The 25,839-nt window shown below is 45.0% G+C and overlaps 1 protein-coding gene across 3 annotated transcripts in view; it reads left to right on the top strand.

Annotated features, from left to right (window-relative positions):
• The window catches only part of SPDEF (SAM pointed domain containing ETS transcription factor), a 131,396-nt gene extending 119,649 nt beyond the window's left edge, over nt 1–11,747 (top strand). Inside the window, exons 4-8 of one of the 3 annotated variants that reach the window (XR_015296001.1) lie at nt 3,757–3,804; nt 4,661–4,801; nt 6,737–9,863; nt 9,912–9,942; nt 11,266–11,747. Coding sequence is in view for 2 of the 3 variants with exons in the window: in XM_086923207.1 (XP_086779333.1) it covers nt 3,757–3,804; nt 4,661–4,801; nt 6,737–6,915 (368 nt within the window). In the remaining variant the exon portion in view is untranslated. The other 2 variants (XM_086923207.1, XM_086923206.1) reach the window with 2 other exon arrangements.
• Nucleotides 11,748–25,839: the final 14,092 nt, after the last annotated feature.

The following is a 25,839-nucleotide window of genomic DNA, read 5'->3' as shown; positions in this document are numbered from 1 at the left end:
TGGCATCCTAATATATAGACCTCCGGGAAACGCCAGTACATGGGCCGCTAACCTGGCTAACCTCATTACACCCTTTTATCTCGCCTCAAAAAATTTCACCCTCCTAGGAGATTTAAATATGCACTTTGATGACCCCACTAATACGGCCTGCACAAACCTTGTGGACGATCTAACAGCTCTAAATATATCTTTACTGAACTCTGGTCCCACCCACAGGGCAGGGCATCTGTTAGATCCCATCTTTTCAAACATACCTGAACTGAAATGGACTAACACATCCCTAATTTGTTGGTCAGACCACCATCTTATATACTTTAGCCTTAAATTACCCACATCTAAACCTAAAAACACCTGGCCTACCTCTGTCTCCCGAAACTGGAAACAGCTTGATATTGGGGACCTTAACAGAACTCTTGCCAAAAATCCTCCAACCCCAGCCTCTGACATAGAAAGCATAGCTCTAGCCACACACTCATGGCTGGAAAGCGCCGTCAACAGCTGCCTCCCACCTTCTAGAGTTCAAAATAACACTCACCGCCCCCCAGCCCCCTGGTTTACTGAGCCTCTCAAAATACAAAAGTCCAAATGCAAAGCCCTTGAAAGGAAGTGGCGGAAAAACTACGCCCCCGAAAACAAAGCAACATACCACAAAGCCAGGAACGAATACCATTCAGCCTGTACTAGAACCCGAGCATTTTATGTGGCAAATATCATTAACTCCGCGCACAATAAGCCGAAAACACTTTTCAATACAGTCAAAGACCTCGCAGGAGAAAAAACGACTGCACCAGTCAAGCCGATTGATAAAAAACAATGCCAAGACCTCGCCTCCTTCTTTTGTGATAAAATTGAAACGATCATCTCAGGAATAAAAAGCAACCTCCCTACCCATATCCTCGAAGAGGACACCCCCCCAATTCAAGTATTATTAACACTATTGAACACTGGCCTGCCATCACACTGGAATCACTCAATTCCATTCTTAGAACCGTCAAATCAGGCTCCCCTCGTGATCCAATTCCTGCCTCTGTTCTTAAGCAATTGGACTCCCCCTCTCTGACCATCATTGCTGATACTTTAAACTCTTCACTTCAGCTCTCCGCAGTTCCCTCACTCTGGAAACACGCCATGGTCAGTCCCTTACTAAAAAAAACGACAGCCAACCCTGAACTTCTAACAAACTATCGGCCCATCTCCCTTCTCCCAATTTTTTCAAAATTGCTGGAACGTCACGTTCATACCACCCTTACCCTCTTCACTGAAGAGAATTCTCTCCTCCACTCATCACAGTCCGGCTTCAGAGCGAGTTTCTCTACGGAAACTGCTTTACTAGGAGTTACCGAAAACATCAGGCAACTCCTAGACGATGGCCAGACAGTCGCACTCATTTTGTTAGACTTGAGTGCGGCCTTCGATACCATCTCCCACTCCAAACTCCTGGCCACCCTAGAGAGAATCGGTATCCGTAGTGAAGCACTAAAATGGACCGAGTCTTTTCTATCACACAGAACCTTCCAAATCACATCCCCTATAGCTTGCTCAGAGTCAGTAAATGCCCTTCACGGAGTACCACAGGGCTCCATCTTGAGCCCGCTGTTTTTTAATTTATACCTCAGACCCCTGGCTGACCTAGCGGATACATCCGGGCTTACTCTGATGACATATGCCGATGATTCTCAAATCATCTCCCTATCAGAGGCAAGCCCACTGACCCCATCATGTCTCAAGCAAGGTCTCCAGAATATCTTCAGCTGGATGTCAGCAAACCAGCTGAAGTTAAATGGAGACAAGACCGAGGTCCTCCTTCTGGGGAAAAACAAAGACCTGTGGAATCCATCTCACTGGCCTGCCGAACTTGGCTCCATCCCTACCCCGGCCACACATGTGAGAAATCTCGGTGTTATCATTGATAACACCCTCTCAATGAAACACCAGGCAAACAAAGTGGTAGGCCTTTGCTTCACCATTATGAAATGGCTAAAAAAGATCCTATGGATGCTGCCCCTTGCCACCCAGAAGACCGTAGTCAATGCACTCGTAACCTCTCGGCTTGACTACGGCAACATCCTTTATCTGGGCTCAAACCAAGCTGTTACCAAACGACTGCAACTTGCCCAAAATGCGGCCGCAAGACTGCTTTGCAATCTCCCTAAAAAATCTAGTGTGTCCAAACATCTAATTGACCTTCATTGGCTCAGGGTGGAAAACCGTATAAGGTTCAAAGCCCTGAGCTATATGTTCAAGATTAAGTCTGGTACTGCACCAAAGTATCTACTATCTCTTGCAACCCCTTACCCTCCTGCTAGAGAACTGCGCTCCCAGACCTCGGCACTTTTCGCAACCCCGAGATTCAAACTAGCGAGAATGGGAGGGAGATCATTCTCGGTACTCGGGCCTGCTCTTTGGAACAAGCTCCCGCTTCACATCCGCAAGGAAGATAACTATGCCAGATTTAGAAAGAACCTGAAGGCCTGGCTCTTCCACAAATAATTCCTGTCACTTATCAATTTTCTCCCACTTGTTCTGATCTGTCATCGGCGCCGGGAAACCCTTTTTGGGTAGCTGTGCGCCATACAAGTTTAAAAAATAAATAAATAAATAAATATTTTTCTCCCTCTCTCTCTACCATTTATCTTTCTCTTTGGCCCACTCACTCCCTACCTCTTCTTTCTCTTCTATCTTCTCACTTTGACTTGCCCCCTCTCTCTCTCTCTCACTCTCCCTTGCTTTCGTTTAATCTCTTTTCAATCTCTCTGCCCTATCTACTCTCTCCCTTTTCTACTTCCTTTCCCTGTCCTCCACCCTCATCCCTCACTCCATGCTCCATCTTCTGTGTCTCTGACTCTTAAATCATCCACCTCTAACTTCTACCTTCACGTGGTCTAATGTTAAATGAATTGTCAAAGGTCCTTGAGATTGTCAGTGTAATTCTGGCTTTGTCACTGGAACAAGCATTCAGTGTTACTTGACAAATGACGTATTCTTCCTTTTCCTGAAATTAGAATTATGTGTAATTTAAAAAGTGTCAGTATCCCTAATGTCAACATTTAGGACGTACTGTGCCCTATTTAACAAAATTCACCAGCACCACCTATCCATATGTAACTGTTCTTCCACCTTGCTCTAAGCTAGCACACTGTCACTGGGCACAGCATTTCTGGTAGGAGTTCTTCTTTTACGACTACGCTCCCTGCACACTCCTGCACTATTTAAAAGGCACCCTTAGACATTGACTGGAAAAAAAAACTGAGTTAAAGTGAGTTTATGGTTGTTAATTAAAGATGAAAAACCACTGAAATTCACACGTTATGGTTAGGAGAGCGACCATAACCTGCACTCCAGATGCACTAGTCACAACCTCCCCCGCGATGTTCCGGATGTAATTGTAAATGTAAATATCCTTACTGATGACATTGCATATTACATTATTTTTAACACTATCAAAGAGACAACTATGAATAAAGTAGTATTTATTGGTTTGAGTGTGTGCTATTTAATACATTGGACCAGTTGGTGTTGTTCCTTATTGGGATAAATATTGTGAGTTATAAGCATTGCATTTGGTGTGCGAGTTATGGTTTGCATGGCTGATGTGCGAGTTATGGATTGTGGTCCTAACTATATTGAATTTCAATGTTTTTTCGCTCTCTCGCTCCCTCTCCCGCTTTCTGTTTGCTGCTGGTCCTGTCTCTTCGCTCTCTCTTGCCCCGCCACCTCGCTGGTCCCACCTCACTGGTTGCTTCTGCTTCTCCACAGCCGCCTGGATGAAGGAGAAGGCCTCCCCGGGAGAAGTGCGCTTTTGTGGTAAGTTCTATAACCCTCTATCTAGTGTTTCAGAAGAGGCATGATTAAAGGCGGAGAGGCCTTAGAGCACTGGTTATTCTGGGGTCCGTACTAAGGACTTCAAGGCGCAGAGGCTGAGAAAACATGCTCCTGTTGCTGGAAATGATACCAGGGGAGGTGATTTAAGTACTCCGCTCCGGGGGTGGTGAATTCCCTGAGATTATATACTGTGTCCTCGGCCACTACTCTCCATGCGGTAACTGTGGTATAACCTTGTCACTGTTGGAGTGGCCGATATTTTGGTAACTTACAGACCTTCCCCATGATATTATTTGCTCAATTCCATTGACATAATAGGCTGAATTGGGTTATTGGTGGGCTGGATTGGGTATTAGGCTGGGCTTAGATTTGTCTGTGAGCTCTACTGATCAGTTAGATTGGTTTGATTTTTGGGCAAAACGGTTGTTTGATTTAATGGCTTTGTGTGCTGGATTGGTTGGTTAATAATATGACATTTTATTATGCGTGATTTGTAAGAGGGCTGTATGTTTGGCGGGCAGGACTGATTGGTGATCTGCACTAGTTGGTGGATCACATGGGTTGACGGCCTGAATTACTTTAGTTTGTGGGTAACATTGGCTGTGGGATGGATTGGCTGCTCTGCTTCATTGGTTGGTTGACTGCATTTGTTAGTATGCTGGATTGGTTGGTGGGCTGAATTTACTGTTTGGCTGGATTTGGTTGTAGGCTGCATTGGTTGGTGGGTTGCCTGGGTTGATGGGCTGTAGTGGTCATCCGGCTATTGGTCTGCTACCTGGAATGCCTGGTACCCCCAGCAGAATATGGTCTGATGACCTGCACTCTTTTCCCCATACAGCAAGCGAGGAGCCCTGGGCAGACAGCGAGGCGGACTCTTCCTGCTCTGGGCAACCCATCCATCTATGGCAATTCCTGAAAGAGCTTCTTCTTAAACCACACAACTATGGACGCTTCATCCGCTGGCTGAACAAAGACAAAGGTGAGGATGCACCCCTCCCTTCCCCAGCTCTCCTGGAAGTACTTGAACACACCAGGGTTTTCCTGTAAAACATGGGTACTCACAAACATTTTCCCAAGGACCAAAAAGTTTGATCTCTGAGGTGGCCGAGGGCCGCATTGATGCCAGCGGGGTGGCGGTCGGGCAAAGGAGTTGGGGGGGATTGGCGGTAAGGTAGGTGTAGGCGAAGCGAAAGATGTAAATCTAGTGGCTGAATTGAAAAATGTGAAACCAGAAAACCTGGGATTAATCCCGGCTGCCCCACTTTTCCAAATTGTGTGATTCTAGGCAATTGTTTAATTTCACGTTCTCTCCTCTTTCTTCATTATCACATATAAAAGGACAGTGAAATACACAATTTTAAGTTATGCACTGTACACAACCTGCTCTTGTGTTTAATGTAATTTACTATAATGTTATTCATGTATAATAGAAACCCAGGCCAACCAAAAATTTCAAATAACAACTGACTTACCCCTTTAGTTCACATTGGCGTTGTTGTCAGGTAAGTTCATATTTGAAAGCTATCACTTTAAATTAATATTTCTCAGTGCAGTAATATAATCAAATGTACTAATGTGAAAAGGTGCTGCATGTTCATTGAATACACTTTTCGAATTTTTCAGAGAATGTCCTCATTTTACACTCTTGCTGCAAGATGTCTTTAGAAATGAAGGTGTTTATGAAGTTAAGCACAGGACTCCCTAGTTACTTCCTTTCTTTAACACCAATTAAACTTGAAATAAGTGATTGCCTGTCTAGTTAACATCTTAGTGCTGAGTCGAGTAAACAGCAGACCCATGCTCCTGTTCCCTAGGGGGTCGCATGTAAAGGTCATGGGGGGGCCACATGCCCCCCCCCCCCCCGGCCATACTTTAAGTATCCATGCTGTAGAAGGAGTTCTTCCATTTAGGAAATATTTTAATAATGCCCCATTCTGACAATAGTCCTGTAAGGGATGTTAGCATACATTGGGACAAAAGGCAAGCCCCTGCATGTATAGATGAGTGCCCGAGCCTGTCTAGGGTTCACCTCTAATCTAATGGTAAAGCGTACAGTAGGCTGACTTTTTAAGGAAAGGGCCTTATTTTTGTCCAGCGAATATTATTCTGATTGTAAGAATATCAGTGACAGTTTAGGCAACAAAATATCCTTGAGGACAGATGTGTTGACGTAGGAGAGACAGAATGCTTCAGGAAAGACACAGGGTTTAGGTTAGACGTCATGATTTAGGCTAGAGGGAATGCTATAGAATGGAGTTATGGGTTGGAATGGATGTGGTTGTTTAGGTAGAGCTGATAGTTCAGAATAGAAGTGATGGGGTTAGGTTAGAAGGAACGCTAGAGAAGAGGAGTGATGGTTTAGGGTAGACTCTGCAGATGGAGATGAGGTTTAGGTAAGGGATGACTGTTGCGTATAGAGGTGCTAGCTAGGGACAAAGGTAATGCCAGAGAACAGAAATAGTGGCTGAGGGTCAATATACAAATTGAAGGCACTTGCAATCAGCCAGAATAGAGCTCAGCAGCACACTCGATGCTGAGGATAGAGTTGAATGTGGAAGCTAGAGCTGATGGCTGTGGACCAGGGTGATAACTGAACGTACAACAGCCGCCACAGGCAAAGGTGATGCTTTAGGAGAGACATAACTGTTGGGGCTTTATGTCTTGGTGTTTCGAGGTGTGCTGGACGTTGAAGAATAATTCTTGTGACCTGTCTTGGTTGTTGCTCTTTGAGATTTTGGGTTAATTTGTGAAGCATTTTCCTTCCCTCTTAGTATGCTTTGTACACATTGTTCATTCTAATGGCTTGTGACTGTTCGTAACTAATTCTTCAACACCCACCATCTCCACCAGATTCCAAGATGTCCACCGTATCTCTGTATCTCACTGGTTCTTCTGTTGTTGCCTCTTCTCTCAGGAATCTTCAAGATTGAGGATTCTGCCCAAGTGGCTCGACTGTGGGGTATCCGCAAGAACCGTCCGGCCATGAACTATGACAAGCTGAGCCGATCCATACGGCAATACTACAAGAAGGGCATCATTCGCAAGCCAGACATTTCCCAACGCCTGGTCTACCAGTTTGTGCACCCTGTCTGAGGTGAAAAACGGGGAGAAGAGGGCCGACTTCGAGGGAGCAGGATGAACCCTTCTCCCTGAATGGACCCATAAAGACTAGCTGCCAAAGAGGAGGCTTTGGATTCCTACAAAGTGGAATCCCATGGATGGGCCAAGGGCTACCAACTGTTTGCTTCCAACTACTGAAAATAAGAAACTGGACTATGTACAGAGAAATGTGTGTCCAAGAAGGACCTGCTAGATAAAGGTTACACCTTCACTGTTCGGTCCAAGATAGCCTGAGAACCCTTCTCTCACTCCGCGGGGTATCCAGCTCTGACGTCACCAGACCCCAAATAGAAATCTAACCACTCTGGGCCCCAGAGAGAGCTAGAGGCTGAGGCTGGCAAGTGTTAATTAGGGGGGTCCAATACCAACCATTCACATGATCTGTGCATACAAATTATCATACACTGCTAGCACTTTTTCAAGTGCACTGCTAGCCATGCAACCATTCGCCGCAGTCGCTTCAACATGCTGTCACGGGAGAGCTATTCTGTCAGCCACAGTTACCTTTCTCTTACACACTGCTAGGCATCCCCCGCACAGGCCAGCAAGCCTATCACACATTAAACTCACTATGGACATTCAACTACTCTCCAACTACTGGCAACATTCGATTCTTGGATGATAACCTCTGGACGCATGCTGTATTACACTGCAGCCACTGGCAGGCCACATATAGCCACACACTGCTAGCCATTCTCCGACTCACTGCATCTACTGTAAATATTGTATCACACACTGCGATCTGATCGCACATCAAAACCCGGCAAGGATACTGCCGCATACTATAGCCATCACAACCATCCTCCCAAACTATAAGGATTCTGTGCGATACTGCAAGAATTCTATAGCACACTAGCCTCAATTATAATTCACTGCAAGCATTCATGCTGGCGCACGCCGCTATGCATTGTGCTACGCTCTACCACTGCTTCGAGAATTCTAGCACATCTATCTCATACTGCTAGGTGCCATGCCACACTGCAGACATGGCTAGTATTGTAACAATGGTATGCAATCTGTTACACTGCAGTGGCTGTATTATCACACAGTGCTAGGTAATGTGTAACACTGTAGCCACTGCAATCACTACACTAAGCAATAGTCAATTCTCACTGCACACGCTCTGCAACAGAATACAGGTATTGCGAGCACTGTCACCAGTATATACACTGCCCTAGACCGCGCCGCACTGCAGACCCGGCTTGTGAGTCACATGATTAGTGCCTTATGGCCCCTCTTATGTTGCATGCATACCATCAAACACTGGAACCACAGCCAATCACTACCGCACTGCAACTACTGCTTTGCAGTTGATCAAACATTGCTCTTCAGCAGACACTGCAAACACTGAAGTGTATAATGCAGTGCAAGTATTTGACCACAGATAGCAAGCACACATAGTGTAAGTGATATGCTGCAAATCTTCGATCAAACACTGCATACTGATAATCACTGCTGCCACTGCCAGACATTGCAACAACCCCTGCAGACAGTATACAAACGCTGTATGTGTCAATCACTGCGCCAGTTAGGGAATAACCACACCGCGAGCCCTAAAAGCTTCCCATCTTACACCACAAGCACTGGGTGTATTCTGTCACACTGCAACCACTGTAGACGCCATGGTGCCTCTTCCAGTCACTTCGAAGCCTTAGCTCATGCGCAGCAAGGACTGCACTTATTCTATTACACTGCCAGGACTTGCACTTAGTGTTCAATTACGCATTACCAGACAATATAATAGCTCGCACACAGCAAGTGCATCTGGAACACTGCCAAACACTGCCATATATATGTTATGAACTGCAGGAGACGTACAAAGCCACACGTTACAGCTTTTTAGAATATTGTGCCTTTCATTACACTGTTCGAGCACTGCAGGCGCGCTGCTAGTTGTTCTTCCATAGGCTGCAACTTATAGACACTGCATTAGACTACAAAAGCAATACTGCACTGGGATCACTGCGTGTGCACTGTCAGGTAGTATATTCTAGAATGACAACTAACAGACACTGTCACACCGCCAGCATATGGAAGCTGCAACCACACACAGTTACACTTTGCAAACAGACACTGCAGGCGCTCCAGGTATGACACTGGACGCCCTATAATGCCCAGTACATAGATCCATCATACCCGGCTGGGCATACGAAGGCAGTGACGGAGCTCTATGCTCACTGAAAAGGGTAATATTGTATTACAGGCTGCAACCAGCAGACACTCAGTTACATACTGCAAACAATGCAGCATTTAAACATGTTTACTGCGCGTAAAGGCCACATGCGTTGCTGCTGGATTGTCATTAATTGGTCAAAACAGAGCAGGATGCTCTATTTCAATGTCTCAATGCACATTCGTGCATTGAGACAAAACGTCACTGCCACAATGCAATCATCTTATAACATTGATACTGCCATGCCACGTATCACCAAGTGCAAGCACTGCACATACACTGCATTACTATACTTTTATTACGCATTGCACCAAATAGACACAAGGCCATTCAATAAATTACTGCAAATGTTCCATTACGCTGCAAACAATTCAGATATTCTGTCACACTACTACAGCCACTGCACAGAGTGTTTATCGCCAGACTGCCACATATGTTATCACACGGTGCATACACTACAGGAAGCCTGGTATATATTGTGCTATAACCCTAACAGGGCAGACAAGTAATGCGCGCATTACCCCACACATGGCGCAGTACCTTCCAACGCTGTACGGGCCCTGCATAGACAGCCCACCGCATGCACCGCATCACACTGCCGCATCACACTGCCGCATCACGCTTCATTCAGTCCTACCTGGCCGGGCCTCGCATCGCCCGCCGCAACACTGCAGATGCACTCACTACGTATATTCTTACAGACAGCAAACACCGAGTCACACACCGCAATCACTGCACGGATGCTGTCGTGTTACAGACACTCACTCCGTTGCGCGCCCCCTCTTAAAACACGCAGTGCTGGCACTGCCATCCTGCCTATGAATCCCGTGCACCCTTTCCTCGAGACAATTGCGTCAGACAGAGCAGCGGGGCTGCTGTTGGCAGTGACGCTGCATTAACATGCCCCACCCCCCTGCACCTGGGAGTCCTGGACACCGAGGCCTGCGCTGTGCTGCTCAAAGGGCCTCTATTCTTCATAGAGCCCGTGCGCAGTGACCTGTGCGGGCCTGACCTGCCAGCAGACAATAGTGCGAGCTGCTGGCCCGCGCCGGGGCCCAGGCTGACACGGCCTGGAGCACGAGGTGTGTGCAAAGTCCCTGGCTCGGAACACGCCGATCCAGGGGGGGGGGGGGGGGGGGGGGGGGGGGGAGCAGGATGGGAGCCGAGCGCACACTCTCAGTGGAACAAACACACGACAGCAGCGGATCTTCAGATGAGAAGAGGCGCCGGCTGTCAGAACTCCCAGAGGTGTTGATATAAGATGTCATGTTGTCTGCCCAAGCCCCTCCCCCCTCCGCATCAACATGTTATGTCGCGATCCCAGGGTACACGTGAAAGAGCGCTACCCGCACCGGCCAGCAGAGGGCACAGTAACAGCCTCATTTCTGCCTGATATTAACGTCTGATCTCTCAGGGCATATTTATCATGCAGTTGCGCCAAACCGAGGGGCGCAAAGGTGACGCACCTACTACATAAGATTAATCAGCCACGCACCGCCACCTTGCCTGGCCCTGGGTGGCCTGATAAATCAAGAGTAATGCAAGTCAGCACAAATCACAGCGTTCCTGTGTCCCAGGGAGGGGTTCCAATGGTGGAGGTGGGGGTTCCCACGCCACGACCCATGGATTTTGGCACATTCCCAGGTTTACAATTCCAGGGAGACCCAAGAATGGGTCAAAATCCAACACCTTCTCAGGTGAGGCTTACCAAGGAGAAATATCTTTATTTCTCCTCATTTTGTCCTCGTTCTGCCTGCGCTGCAGCACACTTAGAAAGAGGAAATGCCTCAGAGGATTGTTTTGGTCATGAAGGTGCCCCTTCCTGCACAAAACAATCCTGCCTACAATCCTTGCACCAAGGTTCAAGAGTGCCTCCATGGGCACTAGGCTGCAAGCAGTGCGCTGTTGCAGGGAAAATACAGGAGTGCACCAAATAATGTTGAATACTTTGCATTCCTTCGCTTTCCTTTCACACAGTACAGCGCCTAAAAGGTGGCTTGCTGTGCTGCCTGGTGTTATGATAAATATGCCCGAGTGTTTGCTCAGCTCACCCTAGCCATGGCCACCAGGTTTCACTGCGCAGTCTGTGCTCCAGATCCCAGAGCCCTCTTCCTTACCAGATATCTGGACTTTAACACTGGGGGCTGGAGGCTCGAGGGATAAGGGGTTAAACATTTTAGAATGTACTACTGTACTGTCGCCGCTTCTTTTCTTCAATTTCATATTCCGCGACTTTTAATAAGCAGCAATAAAGTGCGCTAGTAGCAGGACTGCTGTATGTGCTGCTGATTCAATTGAGGACCAACATGCAAATTCTCTTTTGGCGCATAAGGACCTGAAGGAGCAGCTGAGTGCCCGAGCCAAGGTCAAACCAAGGTCATGAGGGTCTTTACGGGACTGGTAGACATATTGGGGTTCTTTATTCGTGCACATTCAGATGTATTTTACAAGCTGGCAATGCCTATAGAAGGGGGTGGCACAGCGCGGCCTGGGGGAGGCCATCTCCTGTTTTTCATGTGTTATTTTCGATTATTTCTGCTGTTTACGCTGCCTTAATAAGGCTCCTGCGGCCTTACAAAATGAAGAGAAAACGTATATGATGTATATATAATAAAGTCGCAGTCTATGTCCACCTGTAGTTGCCCGGCAATTCTTTACTTCTATTTTCGTCGTTCCTCCTGGTAATGCGTCTCGCAGGGCGTGTTGCGTGTGTGTGCTTTTCCGATCCCTGCCAGGTCTTTGGTTAGAGTCAGTGCCTCGCCACGAACCGGGCAAACCGCAGGCTGGCGCTGACATTCTCCACAGACCCGAGGAGGCGAACCGAAGAACCACAGCCGTAGCCGCCTAGCCCCGAGGCATCGCCAGGAGCGGAGGGGGCCGCGGAACGCCCTGCGGTTCACGCTTTCAGCTGCCTTCCATGGGATACACGAACTCGGGCGAGTTTCTCTTTGTCATGTTACCACTTCTCGCCCTTTTTGTTCACAGTGTTGACCAATGCCTTGGGTGGGGCCCTCCGTGCTTCCCACGGGGGCGCACGAGAGGCGCAGACTCCGCGCGACAGGTTAATGAAAGATAAAGCGAGGAGGGAGGTGTGTGGGGGAGGCGCGGAAGGGGTTACAGTTATTTTATTCCTTTCTCGTAATGTACACACGCATGTCGAAACCCTTGTGTAGTTTCCTTCCAGGTTTGTTTGCGCATGCCGCGGCTACGCGGTTCCCACGAAGCTCAGCGCTAAAGGGAAGGGTTGGACTTCGGTGGCTGTTGGGGGGGGGGGGGGGGGGGTAGCTATGGCATGGCCTGTGGGAGGGGTGCGATCTGCTTCTGATTTGGATTCCATCCTTTTATCAGATTATTTCGAATCTTTTTTTCTTTATACTTAGACCCACCACAGCCAGGTTCATCCCCTGGTCTTCTGACGCAGGCGCAGGGCTTCCTTAGGTACTCTTTTAAGAAAACAGCTCTTCAAGCTAAATCCCACCGAACAAACGTATTCTAAAAAATACATAAATAGAAATGTGTGGAATAATGGTGCAGGATGCCAATATCGGGCTTCTGCTAAGATTCAGAGACCACCCTGTCCTCAGTCTCGTAGGTTACGAGGCTACCAGGACCCATTGATGGTAATGTTTGACTCCATCACACAGCTGTCCTTTATATGTCCCTCTCTCTCTCTATCTCTGTCTCTCTCTGTCTCTCTGTCTCTCTCTCTCTCTGTCTCTCTCTCTCTCTCTCTCTCTCTCTCTCTCTCTCTCTCTCTCTCTCTCTCTCTCTCTCTCTCTCTCTCTCTCTCTCTATATATATATATATATATATATATATATATATATATATATATATATATATATATATATATATACATATATATATATATATATATACATATATATATATATATATTTTCCAGTCCACCACTCTCCACGCCAAAGTTCTGGCATTCCAGAACACTGTATATTTTCATTAACTATTTTGATGCCCATGCCTTCAGTGGGGTGGGTTTTATGAAAAATCATTGTGGCCTTTGACAAAACTCGCTGCTGACTGAAGCTTTACAGTATCTCATTTCATTTTGTACTATCAGATCTGAATTTTGTTGTTGTTTATTATAAACATTAAATTATGCCAAGACTATTTAATGTGTAGAATTGGTTATAAATGGTCTAGCGGCCAAAATAATAAAAACATAAATTAAACCGATTTTGAAGAGCGTTTTTGTCTTCTTTCCTCATATTTTTGTAGTTTGTTTTCAATGCAGAGGGCGTCAGTGGCCTACTTTTGTTACCCGGTATGTTTATTTTGAAGATTAGCACAGTGGTGTGCTTTATTCTCTCTACCCCTACCTCAAGGATCATCCACCAAGGGGACACGTCCCCCTTTACGGGAATTAATCCTACAAGGGCCACTATCTCATAGTATAAAAGGATTGTACACACTTAAATGTTTTTATCAACTGCATACTATGAATGTGCAATTGGAGGAGTCACCACAGACTATCTCGTCGGAAAAGCACACAGCTTGCTAGCAGAAAGGCTGTCCTCACCAATCAACCGGGTGTAAAGCAATATACATTTTATTGAACGTCCCATTGAACGACCTAAATACAGGTACACACAACGCTGAGATCAAATATGAGACACTGCGCTTACTATATCAAAGTCTTAATACATGGTTTATCTCAGGTTCAGGAAGCAGTTGAAGACTTTTCTCTTTCCATGAGCAGTGGTGAATGATAAGGTGTCACAAGAAGCGCTGGGATGCCCTTGTGTAGCCATGCGCTATATAAGTGTGTATTCATTCATTCATTCATTCATTATCTTCTTAGTGTCAAATATATCGAAGGTATGCCCCTGTTGAAAATGTCTTACTTCTTGTGTTCAGTTTCCATACTTCCACCTCAAGTTAGCTTGTTGGATAATTCTCCGCCATGAATGTGTAGCATTATACAGCAGTAAACCCCACACGAAGGCTGGGAAGGAGGCTGAACAAGGGTAGTTTGCCCTGCAAGTTTGTGGCCATACAAAACTCCGACACACCCTGTTTACGGTTGTGGTTTTACTCCTGGAAAGAGCTGCAGCAACGCGTCCTCTTGAGTAGGAAAGGGAGCAGTCTGCATACTACCTTTAGGCTTGAAGTTGGTGCAGGAAAAATGTTCTGCACACTCAGAATGGATACAGCACAGATAGCAGAATGGAACCCATCATTCACATTGGTATGTACAGCATGGGCTGCAGCGGCACAAGAATCGTTCAGACTAACTAAGGGCCATATTTAGAAGTACTGATGCATCGGCATTGATGCGTCAGGTTCCTTGCGTCTGCTGCAAATGCCCTAACAACGCCATGGACGTGCTGTGTTTACAATACAGTGCTCCATGGTGCAAGCGTTCATGGATCAGTCAGAAATTCTGACATCTTTTGGCTCTAAAGTGATGCATTGCTAGAGTTGGTCGAAAGACTGATGCAACTCCAACAATGCGTCAGAACACGGAGGCGAGTCCCATGTAAAAAGCCCTGTGCCAATCCTTACACCTCATTTGAGAAGGCGTGGGAATTTTGACACAGTCAAGTTGTAGAGTGATGCAGTTAAAAGTTGTACATTTCAATCCATCAGTTCTACGTGGCTTTTAATGTAAAAATGCCTGCCTTTCATACATTATACCTGGCGCAGCTATACAATGCGCCCAGTTTATAAATGTGGAGCAGTGTGGAGCACTGATTCGGCGGTGCTAGCTCCTTATAAATATGCCCCAAAATGTGTACATTTCGTACAGCAGCAGTGCAGGCTTCCTTCATGGAACAAATACAGAAAAGGCACTGCCATGCAAACTTCTCTCATACTCAAATGAAGTACCACATAGAGAGCAGCCAAACTAGCTTTGCATAAACCGAATATTTGCACTACAGGGTCAGACTAAGACAGAAAATAGGCCAGGCACCAAAATAAAAGTGGCCCCCATTAGTGAATCAGATAGCTCAAAATGTGCCCATATTGCAAATAGAGCAGATTTGAACTTGTAAAGACACGGTGAATAGGTGTTTTGCAAGGTATGGGAGGCTACATGCATTTATGTTTGTTATAATATCAGAGAAATCAATAGTAGAAACCACTCCACCTGGCCATAAAGCAGGCCCCAAAACAGCCACAAAAACAGCCCACACCCTAAGCTATCAGACCAGCCTCTCAGGCACTGCCTGATTGCCCTAAAGGTCAGTCTCATTTTGGTGCAGTATATGCAGCTGCAGTGTAAGTGTCTATCATATAGACATAATCAGCACAGGAGGAGCAATCTGGTGCAACATGGGTGACAGCAGAGCAAGTTTCCGTGAGACACACGGGCTCTGTATCACTGTGGTAGTGCCTCTTATCCAATGCAACGTTTAAATAATAAGGACAACCCTATCTGCCCAAGTGGACCAGGGTAGGTCTGCATTTATAACAATTATCTGGGAGGACTCATTAAAAAGTGGTAGAAGGAACTCATAGTTACTCAGACTTATTCATCAGACCAACATTAATTATAAATAAGACAAAACACAGGACTGATATAGTTTACATATTGTAATATTTTGACTTCAGACAAGTGTAACAATCAAAAAAATAAGTGATCGTGGTGCAGATGATGCATCGCTCTAATGGTGGTTATATATCCAGGGAACATAGATCAAAGGCACGGTACAATTCCCAATAGTTGTGTACATTGATTGATAACATTTGTAACTGAGTTGGCATAGGTCAGTGTGGAATCCCTTGAAGTTAAATTACACATAACAACCAAGAGGGTGGGTTCATTGACGTTTCGACCCAATGTGACTATTAGGGTCTCTTCAGGATGTAATCATCTGAATACCAGGCATACACAACAGAGAAAAAAACAGAAATAAAAGCAACACTTCTGAGTCCTGTGCTTTCACGTACTGTAAACTTCCATTAATTCATCAATGAGTAACTCATCTCCTAATAGTGAGTTCTCTTGTCTAACAGCAAGAACTACCAGGATTTCAACCTATGTACAATAAAAGGCAATGAAAATCATCATTCGAGTTCATCACAACTATTTACTTTAGTGGTTTCTGAGCACAAGAAATGACTGTGCACCAATAGTGTGCATACAAGGTGACTCAATCAGAAAAGGTGAGACAGTGGGACCTCAAGTTATGATGGCACAGAGTGTGTCGCAACAATACACAGTGAAACTCTTCCTCTTATATGAAAGTGTGAATAATACCGTTGCTCATACCATTGGTGAGAAGGTCAACACAACTCACTATATGCTCACAATTAAGTTATATAAGAGGGCAACAACCAGTGACAGATCACCTGTGTGCCTACTGAACGAATCATGCCTAGTATAAGAAACTGTGAAAGTTGAAAAGATGGTAAGGCATCATGTTCTAATAGTCATCCTCTCTCTGAAACAATTGTCTAGTAAAGACGGAGCCATAGCCCACCACCATCTGCTTTGAGAGAGGGCAATCATGCTCCACCAGTGGGTAACATATACAACCATGTTAGAAAAGTACAGTTCAAACATCATACCTATCCAAGTCAAATGTTAAACCAGTACCAATCCTCTTTATACTAAATGTGACAAATCAATCCTCTTCCGCATAGATTTTTGACATCAGCCACATGTGCCTACAGGCAAATAATTTTCATGAGTCCAACCGGAAACCACAAACATCATCATACATGTTCCAAATGTGGAGTAGGTAGTGATGAAATGAAAATGTTTTTTTCATTATGTTTGTGCTTTGTTCTCGTGTTAGGTTAGCGTTCGCGGCACCATTTTATGTTCAGCCGCCATTTGGAATCATGTCGTCAGCTACGTATTCTCTGACTCAAGAAGCAGGCTGTGGAAATGTTAATTTCTCCAAGTTTAGGCCTTGCTCTGCTAATGAATACATTGTTCTTATTAACGCATTCCTTTCCCATAGATAGAGGCTTTCTCCCACTAGCCTTGCGTTAGACACGAACAGTACAACTTTGGTATGAAGATAATCTGTGCCTGGTCTCAGAGTCGAGACTCGTCTTACTGTACTTCTTTGTTTTAGCTGCACCTACTAGTAGATTTACATTATGGGTGGGACATTCTTGGTTCAGAAACGTTCAAAATGTATCTCTATGTGTGCTGGAGTCAGTCCCTCTGCAGCAATTCTAGGAGGCTGGTCAGACTGGACTCTGCTCGAGTGTACCTGAATAAAATATACTTGGTTTGTATTCTCTACTGTCTGACTGACTCTTCATTTGTATGGAAGGCTGAGAGGTGGTCGCCAATTACCAGGGTGGCCCTAATCAGGTCACTTCCTTCAGTGGCCATCATCAAAATGGTGCAAAGCTGTATATCTTACCAATACTTATATACAGTATTTATGCACACTAGTGAACATAATCAGAATAACCTATGCTGTGATCCAACAGTATTGCACTCTGTTAATGATACATGCAGGAAAGAATTATGTCCAAAGCATAATGATATACTATAAAGTGGCATAATGACATGAATGTCTGTAAATTCAATATTCTCTTACTACTAATTACCACATCATTAATATAATTTAGAACACTCATAATCCAGAATGTCCATCTATTTACATTCCTTCCAAACCAGAATTTCAGAGATGTTGCACTCTCTGCTGTCCAGGGTTATGACCTACACCACCTGCCAAATGATTTGATCTTCGGTGTACCCACATTTCTCAAATTGTCGTACCACTTACCTTTGATTCAGCTTCTGTGCTCCTCTATACTCTGTTACACCATTTGTGTTGTCTGCCCCACATGTATCTTCATACAGGGGCATATAATGACATATACAGCATTACAAGCATTGCAATTTGAAATGCATCATAAATTGAAAATTCTATTATTGATTGCAAGAGTTTTAGTGTCAGAAGTAAATTTGCAGGCATTGCAAGAAGGAGCCCCTCTGGTACAACATTTTAAAGAGATGTGGGCACACCGAAGATCAAATCTACTAGCAGGTGGCGGTGTGCGTATGCTTGTAGCAGGCTTTTCTGGACACATCCTTTAATATCCTGGTTTTCAGTGCTGAGACACATCTACACTCCTGTATGAAGGTAAGCATTGTGTAGGTTGAGGCATTGCTGAGAGTTGACTAGTTTGTTTCTTTGCAATGGTCCTTTTTCTGAGCTTTTCAGGCTGGTGTTGGACAAACTTTTCTTTTGAGTCTGCTAAGGGGAAGCATACTTCCCAGAGACATCGTATCTCTCTCTCCAGGTCGCCTTCATTTTCTCGGGTCAAATAAGGCGTCTTCACCCTCCCCTAAGAGACATAAGAGGAGGATGAAAGGGTTTACTGCATAGTCCTAGAGTGTTTGAAGGCGTTCAAGGATGACTCCAGGAAGGAGAGTACTAAGGGTCCCTTTCAGATAGGCAGGAGAACTCTTTTCTGCATTAGACATATCTTCGAATAGCGAAGATTTCCTGTCTTCCCAGATCTTAAGGGAAATCAAAGGAGGTGTTGCAAGACATAGATTCTCATGTTAGAAAAACATGGGATTTCCGGTGGTGGAGAGGCTTTCCTCTTCTCAGGACATTGGGTAGCCACAGTTTTGCAATCCCCTGAATGTGTGTCTTCTATTCATTAATATATTTTTGGATGTAATTAGAAATGAATGGAAAGGTCCTGAAAAGATCTCACTGCCGGGGCTCATGACAAAACTTTATCCTTTAGAAGACATGAAGAATGTTCTGCCTGATTCAATCTATGTGGATTCAATTTTGGCCAGTTTGGTGGAATGTTCATCCATGGTGGAAAAGAAAAAGTTGGGCTTTTCATGAAAGAAGTTGTTATGTGGGTCTCAGCACAACTCAATCTTTGTATACAAACTTTAAGTTGTTATTTTAGGCCATCCAAGAGGAAAAGGATTGTCTTCCTCTATTGAAGTCATAAGAGCATCAGATTGTTCTTCATTCAGACATCTCTTTTGATGTGGCCAGATCTTTTGCTCTTGCTAGTGAAGCATTTGTATCAGCTGGGAATATGTATTTAAAAGACTAGAACACTAACGTGGCTCAGAGGGCAACCACTGTTAAAATGCTTTTTAAGGGCCAGAAATTGTTTGAAGTAGGTTTGTAGGATAAACTCCATCGTCTCTTCAAGCAGAAGAAACACTCCTTGTCTTTTAAGAAGGAGGTGTCTAAGTCTTCCTGGACTTCTTCTTTTAGGCAACCTTCTAGAAGATAAACTTTTGATCCTTCCTCCAGACTCCGGTGTAAATCTTCCTGTACATTTTGATAGTTCTGGAAATGGAAAATGGATGCAGGACCCAAAACACAGAATTCCTTACTTTACCATAGTACAGGCATCCTTACAGGTTGGGAGAGGGCAAAGGCAGTGTTTCTGCAAATGGAATTTCACAACCTTAGACAAGTGGGTCCTCAACATTGTCAGGATAAAATTCTGAAGTTCTCCAGTTCTGTCTGGGACGATACGCACCCCTGTTCCCTGGAATGCCATCAAACGTCAAGTCTTGATGGAGGGAGTTTCCTCTCTCATGAAGAAAATAGTGACTTGTCTTATGCCAAAGAAGGAAAGGGAGCATGGGGCCTATCCAATTGTCTTCCTGGTTGTAGGAAGCTGGCTCTTTATGTGATATATCAAGAACTTGATACACCATGCAAAGAGTCCAGTGGTTCCCTTAAAAGTGGACAGGGCCTTGCTACGCAATCCTAAAGTGCTCTATTAGGGGTAGCGTGGATAGGATCCTTAGGCTTAATCCAGAGGAGTGTAAGGCATTTGCAAGTATACACAATAATTAATAAATGACAACATAACTCAAGAAGGAGATCCACACTGATTGATACAAACAGCCAATATCTTTATATATGTTTAGGCACCAAAGAAAAATCATTCATGTAAGTACTGTTTAAAATAACAGGTTTGGAGTAAACAGCTGTTTGAAACTTTCAATTGTGATTAAAGCACTTTGCTGTGATGTTAAGCTTTGGAAAATACATACATTGCACACAGTTACTTAACAGCGACTTATGGGACCCTTCCCCGGGACTTGTGGTGAGTATGGGCAAAATCAAAGGCAGCACCAATAGGTCACCTCAGGAGGCACTGATGCATCTAGGTGCTGAGGTGTGTTTTTCAGCATTGTGAGATTCAGAGTTATTTTTGACACTTTAAATCGGAATTGAAAGTCTTCCGCGTAATATTAAGCTATGCAGGAAAAACAAACACAGCATGCAGGAACTTAGCAGCGACTTATGGGACCAGTCTTCTGAACTTAAAGTGAGGATGCAACAAGGTCCAAGGCACCACCAACAGGTCATTTTGGGAGGCTCTGGGATGTCCAGGTGCAGAGGTGTGTTACAGCGTTGGTTACCCGAATCACTTCAATGGAGGATTGGTCTGGTCGCAAAGAATCAGCAAGGAGGCTCAACTCTTGTGATATCCAGGGATGTGGCAGTACCTTCGGTTATATTCTCCAGGGCCCAAGGCGGACAGATGTAGAGGTGTCCTTAGACGTTGTATTTTTGTCACCGGGAGGGGTCGCGGTTTAGATGGCTTGCACAAAGAGGCTGCAAGTGGCGTCGGAAACTCAACAGTGGGCAAGTCCAAGGTGGACTTTGTCTCTGCTGGGCTGGGTGACTGACCACCCTGGTACTGCTGGCCCACTTTAACTCAGGTTTGGAGCGACAAGTGCAGTCGGGTTTTCTGGTGTTGGGTTTTAGGCAGTCCGGATGCCTACCTGCAGTTCTTGGGTGCCTGTAGGATGCAAGGGAGTAGCTCCGCTACTCCACAGGAGACTCTTGGTTCTTTTTCAAAGCCAGGTTGTCCTCTCATGTTTTTGGAGTCACAGCTGCAGGATGAGTCGAATTTGGTGCAGTTCTCGATGAGGGGTGAAGATAGGCTGGTGGGGCTGGAGCCAAATCAGCTGATTCTTCTCCTCTTCTCTGGTTTCGTGGCTCTTCAGATACTTCTTTTCTTTTAGGTCAGCAGGAATCTGAATCTCTGGTACCAGGACCTCCCCATAATACTGAATTTAGGGTTGTTAGGTGGAGTTCCAGGTAGTAGCCAATGTCATATGACCACTTTCTTCTTTGGAAAGGGAGCAGAAGCCTGACCCTGGTTGGTTGACTCTCAAGAATACAATATGGAGGTACCTGACAAGAGGGTCAACATCACCTGCCCCACCCTAGGTGTGGTGCTGGCTGAAAGTGGGCACCTCTCCTAATCTAACTAATTTTCAAGTCTGTCTTGCTGTCAAAAGTAGAGCAGGACAGGGGGGGTTGGCATCCTCTCCTATGAGAGAAAATAAAGTCGCATACCAAAGGTGGAGGGGCTGCTTTGAAGCCCCCTTGCCTTGGCTGGCTAATCTGCAGGTCTTCTTATGGGGAGGGATGAAAGACACCCCCTGCCAGACCAGGCCTGGGTTCTGGCCTCCCAAGAGTGAAGGCCTTCACCCTTCGGGGGCCGGAATTCGTCTCTGGTATTAATCTGCCTAAAACCAGTCAGTCAGCCCACCAGCAGTTGGTACAGTATTCAGGGAAAACTCTGAGGTGCCCTCTGGTTGCATGCATTGATAAATCCAACAATCGAATCAGTGTGGATTCATCAATACAAGATGTCTGATATCAAATATCCCTATTTTTAGTTAAGCCATTGTGTAGCTGGGGAACCAGTTTTCACCAGTGCCCAGCTCATGTTTTATCATGGCTTACCTGTTCCCTTTCACTGGCAGTAATTGAACTGCCTAGTACAGGGGCATATCTTCTCATGCAGTTGGGCCCTCACGTGTACTATAGTGCACCCTACCTTCGGGCTGTAAGGCATAAGGAAGGTGTGTTTTACCAATACTGCATGCAGTGTCTTCAGGCATGGCATACAGTGCCATGTTGACTCTTCAGTTTTCTCTACACCAAGACACGCAGGCTGCAACAGCAGTTTGCATGATCTTGGTGAGGGGTCCCTAGGGTGGCACAATTTGTGCTGCAGCCCTAGTGGACCCTCTTCAGTCCCAATGCCCCTAAGTACCAGGGGTAAGCTTTACTAGAGACTTACAGGGGTTACTGAAGTTGTGCCAATTGTGGTATAGTTTGAAGGAAAGAACTCTGGTACTGGGAACATGGTTAGCAGTGACCCAGTACACCTCCGTCAAAGTTGTATCAAAAAACCAGGCAAAAGGTGTGTGTGTGGGTGTGTGTGTGGGGGGGGGGGGGTAATGCAACAAGTACCCAGTTACCTACACTGGTTAAGACATTCTCTAAGAGATATCACTTGATGATCAATATGAAGAACCTTACAGATGTCAAATTAAAGATTGCTCTATTAATTTTATTCCAGAGTTTCATGATCACACTGGATTTAATGGATGCCTATCTTCATATCCCTGGTGCAAGGAGGAACTGGAGATTCCTGAGATTTGCATTAGGCAGTTATGAATGGCAATTTATGGTTTTTCCCTTCGGCATAAAATCAGCTCTAAAGATATTCACAAAAATGGTGACTTGAATCGTTACTCATCTTCATTTATAAGTGATTAAAGTTTATCTTTACCTCGATGACTGGCTTCTTCAAGCTCCTTCCATTCAGGAGACTTTGGACATTTTGAAGTGTACAAAGGAGTGTTGAACAGACTGGGCCTTCTCCTCAATCTACCCAAGTGTCAGCTGATGCCCAACCGAGAGCTCAGGTTCATAGGAGCCATTATCACAACAGATTTGGTGACATTTTTCATTCCACAAGACAGGCTCATACGTGTGCAAAGTCGGATTAAATCTCTCCTTTCCAGTACAGAGGTTCCAGCATGGTTATGTATGAAGGCCCAGGGTCATGTGCCAGCATGTGTATTTGTAGAAGCTGAATAAAAGAGACACAGACAAGTTGTCATATTTCATAGATAGCTTTCGTACGTTATCATGAGGGTACAAGCTAAAATAGCAGGTTGACCAATTTGCAGAACCTTTGCAAGGTCTTTTATACACAAAAACCACAACAAGGCATGTTACACATGTGTCCATATCCAATCATTTCACAGTAAAAGGTAATTTCTTCTCTATTATGGGCAAATACATGGCGTGTTGCTGATCAGAAGATCCAGTTACTACTCAAGCATTAAGTATCTAGCCAATTACAGTGAAATAACACCCCGTGTTACATGCATGATGCAGATGGTGACAGGTAATGTTTCGACATATCCTGGTGGCTGGTGTGGTTCTATAATTCTCAAACCTGACTCCATTTTAGTCTTACCCTCACGTAGGCCTGTGAAGTAGGCCCAACGAACAAGTGGCCTGGCCTTCTGAGTTCGTGCATATATTAACTTGGGTTTTTCTGACTCTGAATGAACTGCAGAGAGAGTGACCCTTTTCACCTGAAACTGACCTTTTGCAAAACCAGTTTCACTAGCTGATTGTTGTGAGTTTTTCAATCACTGTTCAGGACCTCGTTAACCTTTAGTTTCCTTGCACATATCTTATCCTAATCAATATCTACATTGTTTCTTTCCTTACGACTTTCTTTTCTAAACATGTTTTTTTTTGCCATGCGTCGTGACTGCCATCAGGTGTTGCCTTTTACATAGGCCTCAGAAGTTAGTCTGCGAGCAAAGCAGTCTGACCTTTTGTGGGTCATGTATACATTAACTAAGGTTTTCTTCGTGCGCTGGAGTTAATTTCAGAAGCTGGCCTTTCACCTGGAATTGACCCTGCCAAGCCAATTTCCCTGCAAGATCGTTATCCACTTTCCAAATCACCATTCAAGACATTTGTTAACTTTTAAGTTTCTTTACATTTCTGTTATCTTGCACATTATCTGAAACTACTTTTCTTTACTGTTTCTTCATTTCATGGGTTACGCTTTCAATTAAGGGTTTGTCCGGGCCTTCCAGATTGTTATTTAGATATGCCTAAATATTAACTTGTGGGTTGGGACACTGTAAAATGAGCTTTACTGTATGATGCTGTGTGATGTCATGTATTTTCTATTGGTTGAATTTTGGTGCAGGGGCGTGCATTTTAAATGTACCTTTTTTTGTATAAATAGGGATATCTCGCCTTAGTAAAATTGAGCAGTTTCTTGAGATGTACCCCGTGTTGTATTAATGGGATTTCTGCTACTAGCTGCAGCTAATAAATTTGATCTCTGACGCCACCTAGAAGTATTCCGTGTCTCTGTATACCAAGGCAAGGGAACCCAGAGGACTTTGGGCGTGTCCTTGGCATCGCTGGGTATTTGATATCCCAGATCTTCAGTTGGCGCAGCCAACGTGGGATGACTTCCGTGGTAACGGTCCAAGCCCGAAGATTGCGAGGAGCCACGTGAGGAAATTCTGGAGGAGGGCCCCCACTTCATCGACCCCGTCATGTCGACGTGGACCAAAGGTCTTTTCTGCGAGGCTTCCCGCTTTCCAACGGCTACGAAGGACTGCTGCCCTGACTGTCGCCTTGTCTTGGACCCTCCGATTGATGTTTGCAAAGCGAGATGATAGACGGTCTTCTGGTGGCGTGACAGATATTTGGTTAAGTATAAGTGGGTCGCTCCCATGACTTTGTTTGGTTCCTTGGTTTTGATTTGGTTGCTGCAGTACCCAAAGCCGAAGGGCTTGTATATTTACGAGTGTATCATTTTTTGATTCCCTTTGAAGTTTGAAACTAGACTAGTGCGCAAGATGCCTGGTCTTGGTAAATTTGGTAATTGGTTTGTTTGTGGTAGTAACAGGGATTCCCGATTGGAGGATTCATTTCCGATACCTCCGGTTGGAACTCCGACTTATGAGATCTATTCTAAACACGGAGTGGGCCCTATTACTTATAACGAAGTATGGGTTCGCTACACGAAAAAAGATGGTGTTCTGCAATGGCCCCCACATGGTAGTTTTGAAACAGAGATTTTAGACAATCTAGAAGTTAGGCTATTTAGGAAGAACGCCCGGCTGGCAATGTTTGACTCTTTCCGCCTTTGGCGTAAGGAAGCCAAACAGCGAGAAATTAAGCAAGCAAAGAGAGATAAGAAAGATACGAATATGTCAGTACTACAAGCTGCTAGACAGTTTAAGGAAGATGGAGAAGAGCATGCGAGTGAAGTCTTAGATAGACAGCGTTGCATGGCCATAGATAAATGTTATCCGGCCTTGCCATCTTCTCCCCCGAAAGTGATGGAAGACCTTGAAAAAGATCCTTTGATCTCTCATTTACTGAGATTGCCTCCTCCCTATGTGCAGGGTGCTACTGCACCTCTATTACCCCCGGTTGTTCCACCCTTTGTTGTTCAACCTCCTGTTGTTGTTCATCCACCCGGTGCTCCACAGATGGTTTTGCCTCCTCCTGCGCAACCCATTCTAGGGTCGCCAGCCTTGCTACCAGCTTTGCCTCAAACTCCTTTGCCTTCTGCTTCTGCATCTTCGACTTCTACTGTTCTTGTCCCTACACCTTCCTTGCCTCACAATACTTATTCTCTTGTTTTTATGTCTACTTCTTCCCCTTCTGCTCGAAAACGAATGACCAAGACTGTTGTTAATCTGTTGTCACCATTGTTTGGGTCACTGAATATGACCCCTGTTTCGGAACGTACACAGAGTCGTAGTCAGCTTCCTAGTTCTGAAGAACGGACAGTGTTGGATTTGTTGGCTCGTAGGTGGATTTTAAATGCTCGGAGGTATGATTTGCCAGCAGTTATGGATGTTTTCTTCCAGTGGGAACCGCCTAAGCAAAGGTAAGTTTTTGATGTAATGTGTACTTTTCTGCGTCAGGAATGGG

The sequence above is a fragment of the Lissotriton vulgaris genome, chromosome 5, assembly GCF_964263255.1.
Source record: "Lissotriton vulgaris chromosome 5, aLisVul1.2, whole genome shotgun sequence".
NCBI classification, from domain to species: domain Eukaryota; kingdom Metazoa; phylum Chordata; class Amphibia; order Caudata; family Salamandridae; genus Lissotriton; species Lissotriton vulgaris.
Note: the sequence above shows the minus strand (reverse complement) of the source record. Positions and strands in the feature narration are given on the sequence as shown.